At 37.0% G+C, this 5,604-nt stretch overlaps 1 protein-coding gene across 1 annotated transcript; it reads left to right on the top strand.

Moving 5' to 3' along the window:
• Window positions 1-2,119: 2,119 nt before the first annotated feature.
• LOC100774562 (olfactory receptor 6P1) lies at window positions 2,120-3,143 on the top strand. The gene has a single exon (XM_027419063.2). The coding sequence runs from the start codon at window positions 2,120-2,122 to the stop codon at window positions 3,071-3,073; it is 954 nt and encodes a 317-aa protein (XP_027274864.1). The 3' UTR covers window positions 3,074-3,143.
• The last annotated feature ends 2,461 nt before the right edge of the window (window positions 3,144-5,604 follow it).

Raw genomic sequence — 5,604 nt, 5'->3', positions numbered from 1 at the left:
AATGGAATTGTTGGTGAGTCTTTCTCATTTGGGATAATTTGTAGTTGTGGTTGCATATAAGAATCAAAATATGAAATCTACATTCATATAATATGAATTTTCACCAAAATTTTAAAATTGTGTCTAATACAATTTTTCAAACTTTGAAAGATATTTATAGTGTTTGGGCTAAATGTATACTGATTATGTAATACCTAGAGGAAATTTTCTTATAAAGTCCTATAATTAAGAGTTCAGAAACAAACAACAAAGCACATAGAGGAATCCATAAAAGAATTGCAATTATAAAAAATATATTACCCTGGATTGTGATTCCTGTGATATACTAGGTGTTAATATTACTATTTACATTCATTTACATAATTTAAAACAGGTATTAATGGATAACATAGCATTGATATTTAGATGCTTTGAATAGATGAAGAGGTGGTGTAGTGGTTTCTTTTAAATTAGTATTCCCACTGCAGTAGGATTTAGGTCCTTTAAGTATTTAAGTGTCTAATTAAAATGGTTAACAACCTGGCATATCACATTTTCAGGTTTATTTGAGGAAGAAATGTGACATGCATAAATCCTACTGATAATGGAAATATTCATGTTGAGTATATGATGCTAACTTAATTCAGATTTGCAACTTTCCCAACAGCCTTTTGGAGACAGCAGGTCTCTGGCAGGGTTGATAAGAGACCAGGGAAGCACAGCCAATGGTCAGCTCGAGCAAAAAGAACTCTTACCTTGTAGGAGTGCCAGCTTCCTGTGGCCACTACCATTTTATTGGTGACTCAGATTTGGTGACTCAGAATAGTATTTACTTCTCAGAGTCCTTCATGTTAGAAGTCGGAAATCTGCACTGATTTTCCAATGTCAAGGTACTAGGAGAGCTGTGATTCTTTTAGAAGCTCTGGGACATAATTTCTTTTATTGGCTCTTCTAGTTTCTGGTAGCTGCTGTTATTCCTTAGTCTTTACGGCCAGCCATATCTTCAGATCTCTCTGTGATCCATCTTTATGTTGTCTTCTTGTCTATAGATAGATCTCAGATTTCCTTCTTGCCTTCTTTTAAAGTCTTTTGTGATTGAATGTAAGGGCACCTAGTTAATTCAGAAGTCTCTCCATCCGGCAATTATTAATTTAAATTATTTACTTCAATCAAACTCTCAAAACCTTTAGAACAGCCAAAAACCTTTAAAGCAGGCAAAGCTTTTGTTTCAGCTTTCTAATGAGCTTGGCCAAAGCTGTATTCCAGTAGGTGTGTGCAGGTGTATGTGTGTGCATGGGGGTGTGTGTGCTCATGTGGCTATGTGGATATAACATGCAGATTCCAAACAATTTTTATATAAAATCTATGTTGTCTAAGCTAGTCCTGGATGCTTCACTTCAATCTTCCTGCCTTGTCCTCCCGAGTAGCTGGAAGGAAGACATTACCATTCTGCCTGACATGGGCAGTCTGTCACATTAGTTCTAGATATGAAAAACTATGACTCAGGCACAAGGAATGAACTCAAAAAGACTTATTTTTAAAGTGAAGCTCTTTTTAGGGAATTTTCTACTGTGCACTGGGTTGTTTCTCCATTTACAGTGAGCACATTTCAAAATACTTCTTCCTGCTGTGCTGTCTTGTAATGCAGCTCTAGCAGTCACTGTGTTCCCAGTACCTCCTGGTCAATTTCTCTTCAGTGAAAAGCCCTGAGGGTCCATCTGGTGTCCTCCTTTTATTATTTCTTTCATTAAACATTGATAAAAGGTGCTCTGAGGCTTGGGAATTTGTAGTTGTTCCTGAAGAATGAGAGAGAAGAGCACATCATAGATTTTAAATAATGTTGAAAACCAAGACTCAAAATACCAAATCCCATTCTTAAGTCTCTCAGCTAGCATTCAGTGAGTATCTGATGCAGTTGCAGTCATTAGTTGCCAACTATCAACTTCAAGTCTGAGAACTTCTCCCTTGAAATGTAACAGTAAAGTGAAGGGGGAAATATAAAATAAGAATTGGTAGTATAGTGAATAACTGAACATCGACAGGCTCCTAATCTGTTTGAGAATATTCTGGCTTTGATGCACCTGTGTTTTAGTCATTCTTATTCTTGTTATTTTTTCAGGCATCCAAGTGGACAGACACTATGAGAAATTTGAGTGGAAGCCATGTGGAGGAGTTTGTCTTGGTGGGATTTCCTACCTCTCCATCCTTCCAGCTACTCCTCTTTGTCTTCTTTTTTGCAATTTATCTGTTGACATTGCTGGAAAATATACTCATTGTTTCTACAGTCTGGCTCACCTCAAGCCTTCATCGGCCCATGTACTTCTTCCTTGGTCATCTCTCCTTCCTGGAACTATGGTACATCAATGTTACTATTCCCAGACTCTTGGGAGCCTTTCTTACCCAGGATGGCAGAGTCTCCTATGTAGGTTGCATGACCCAGCTCTACTTCTTTATTGCTTTAGCCTGCACTGAATGTGTCCTCTTGGCAGTTATGGCCTATGACCGCTACCTAGCCATCTGTGAGCCCCTTCGTTACCCTAGTCTCATGCCTGCCAGCCTGGCCACTCGCCTTGCAGCTGCTTCTTGGGGCAGTGGTTTCTTCAGTTCCATGATGAAGCTACTTTTCATTTCACGACTATCCTACTGTGGGCCCAATATCATCAATCACTTCTTCTGTGATATTTCCCCCCTGCTCAACCTCACCTGCTCAGACAAGGAACAAGCAGAGCTGGTAGACTTCCTGCTAGCACTGGTGATGATTCTGCTCCCTTTGGTGGCTGTGGTTTCCTCCTATGCTGCCATCATTGTAGCCATCCTGAAGATCCCTACTGCCCAGGGACGCCACAAAGCCTTCTCCACCTGCACCTCCCATCTGGTGGTGGTTGTCATCTACTACTCCTCCACTCTCTTCACCTATGCACGGCCCCGAGCCATGTACACCTTCAACTATAACAAGGTCATCTCTGTGCTCTATACTGTCATTGTACCATTCCTCAACCCAGCCATCTACTGCTTAAGGAACAAGGAGATGAAAGATGCTTTCAGGAAGACCATACTGGGAAGGTGCCACCAGCCTAGGGATGTTCCAGATTGATGCATGACAGATGCCAGTAGAGAGGAGAAGAAGTCTTACTAAGGATGTGACTAGCAATCACAGAATGGTCTTATAAGGAAGGTGGATGTCAAACAGTAAACACTTTAAATACTGTTTGGGAACTTCCTAATACATGTGAAAATTAATAAATTATTGATTCTGTACATCCATCTCCAAACCAAGTTTGGACTACATATACGAGAGTTACCTTAGATGAAAGGGTTCAAATGGAGATTCCTAGTACCATCCTTTTTCATTTTGAGGTTTTTGTTGTTTTTTTTTCTTACTGGTTTATGTTTGATATTTTGATTTTGTTTTGTCTGGGAGATTTTTTTTTGAGAAAGACAGAGAAAAAGAACTTGAAGTTGGATGGATTGGGAAGTAGGAAGGATTTGGAGGAGGGAAAAACCATGATAAAAATATATCGTATGAAAATCTTTTAAATAACATTTTATTTAAAAACTGGAGATTCCTTAAAAACATGTGAAGAGTCTTATCAAGTATGTCTGAATCATAACCCTGCTATGAATAATTTTAGACTTCCTGGTAATATTTATTTTACCACCAGTTTGCTATTCCCTGCTTTAATCCAGTTCATTATTTTAAGTGCATAACTCTGAAACAACAGGTTATTCAAAGATCCACATTCCCAAATGTTACTTCTATACAAACTATAAAAGTTTGTATTATATATAGCCTAAGGACAAATTTTATGGACTCTTACAGCCTTACTTTCCACAAATTTCAAGCCCACTGCAAGTCAAGATATACAGTGCAATGTCGGTATTCATTCAGTCACATACACATCAAGAGGGCTAAATGTCCTTCTCTTCTCTCATGAACTTCATGAGGATTTGAAGTCAATTTGTTTAGTGGATATTGACTAAATAGTAAGCAAAATGTGTTAGAAAACCTTTATTCAAGGCCATCTTGTTATTACCTGAGCCACAATATTGGTCAAACATTTTTAATTTCACCCCTAGGCAAAGGATAAAACAGAAAACAATATAATACAAGAAAATATTTGAAATCCAGAGACAAGGTGAATACATCTCTGTTCTGAATGGGATGCCTTAGCATTGCCCACTAAATTGTAGATATTCTACCAAATTCCCTCACTTTAGAGAACTGTTTGAACTACTTATAGACTATGTCACAACTATTTGCTTCCTAAATTTGTTTACTCAAACTTCTGCACATTGAATCAAATCAGTAACATATGAAAGAATAAAATAAATATGAAATTGAACAAAGCCCAATAGAACACAGATTGTCGGTATATATTTGCATATACTAAGCAAGGCTTTGTGTGTTTAGGTAGGGGTGGGGATGGTCACTCATCAAAGAAAACTATTTACAAGTTTTCTATTATATAAAGTGAAATCAGCAAAATAATAATAATAATAATAATAATAATCTGACCTATATAAAATAGCAGAATTAGATCTATTTTTATGAAAGTTGAAAGTAGCATTAAACTCTTCTCTATATGTGACTTAGTTTCTGTTGCAGTCCCTTTTTCTGTCATAGAGTTACAGATGGTATGGAGTTTACAGTGAAGATTCCAGGCCATAGAACTAACAAACACCAGTTTGAAGCTGTAGTTACAATCCTAAGCAAAGAACTTTACTCCTTGCTCAGAGTTTATCTTCTTCATAAGGAAAATAACAGCAACCACCTCTTGTGTCTTTTATGGAAAATAAATAAATTCTGTATGTCTAGGCAATGGATTAAAAAACTATTCTCTGTGGATAGGTTTCTTTATGAATACTAAGAATTAATTGCCTACCTGCAATGACTTGAAACCTGAGAAATATTGCTAGACAACATTGTTTATGAAACAAATCCATAAATGTCTTCCAGCTGGGAAGATTAAAAAGAAAAAGAAAAGAAAAATCCAGCTACTCTTCTCACTTTTTCTATCATTTTCACTGGAGTCTGGAAGCTCCGAAAACACATGGATCAGTTCCTTAGCAATGTTGGCTGTTATGTAGTTGAGGGTCTCAAGTTAAAGTGGACACAACACTCCTTCTTTGTACAGATCTTGTATTATCATAGCTAAGATTTTTCGTAGCAGTCTTGCCTGCTGATTGCTTTCATTCTCTTTCAATGTAAGACAATCTCCTACTACTAGGTGTTGAGTAGTTTGGCTTACTATCCTATATGTTTTTCCAAGTTCCCTTGATGCCAAGCACAGGATTGTGTGTGTGTATTGGACTATGCTGCAGATACTAAGAAGATCTGGACTATAACAGAGTTGACAGCAAACACTCACTAATAAAGGATAATTATTACCACCATTTTATCATTATTAATACCAACCTATGCTTTCTAACATATAGTCCTGTCTTGTTAACTGTGTACTTGTACTAAACTCATCCAAGTATTAAGAAATTGGGTTTCTTTAAGAAATTTGTGCAAAGAAAAGATCCAGGGATCCTTGTAATTATTTGTAAAGGTAACAAGATGATTAGAAAGTTTAGCATTTCCAATTATAGAAAATGAAATTGTATCAAGATGTCATTGGAGTG

The sequence above is a fragment of the Cricetulus griseus genome, chromosome 5, assembly GCF_003668045.3.
Source record: "Cricetulus griseus strain 17A/GY chromosome 5, alternate assembly CriGri-PICRH-1.0, whole genome shotgun sequence".
Lineage (NCBI taxonomy): Eukaryota > Metazoa > Chordata > Mammalia > Rodentia > Cricetidae > Cricetulus > Cricetulus griseus.
Note: the sequence above shows the minus strand (reverse complement) of the source record. Positions and strands in the feature narration are given on the sequence as shown.

What these genes read in the sequence shown, in the direction of transcription:
- LOC100774562 (XM_027419063.2), top strand. Translation starts at nt 2,120, where the DNA reads ATGAGAAATTTGAGTGGAAGCCATGTGGAGGAGTTTGTCTTGGTGGGA.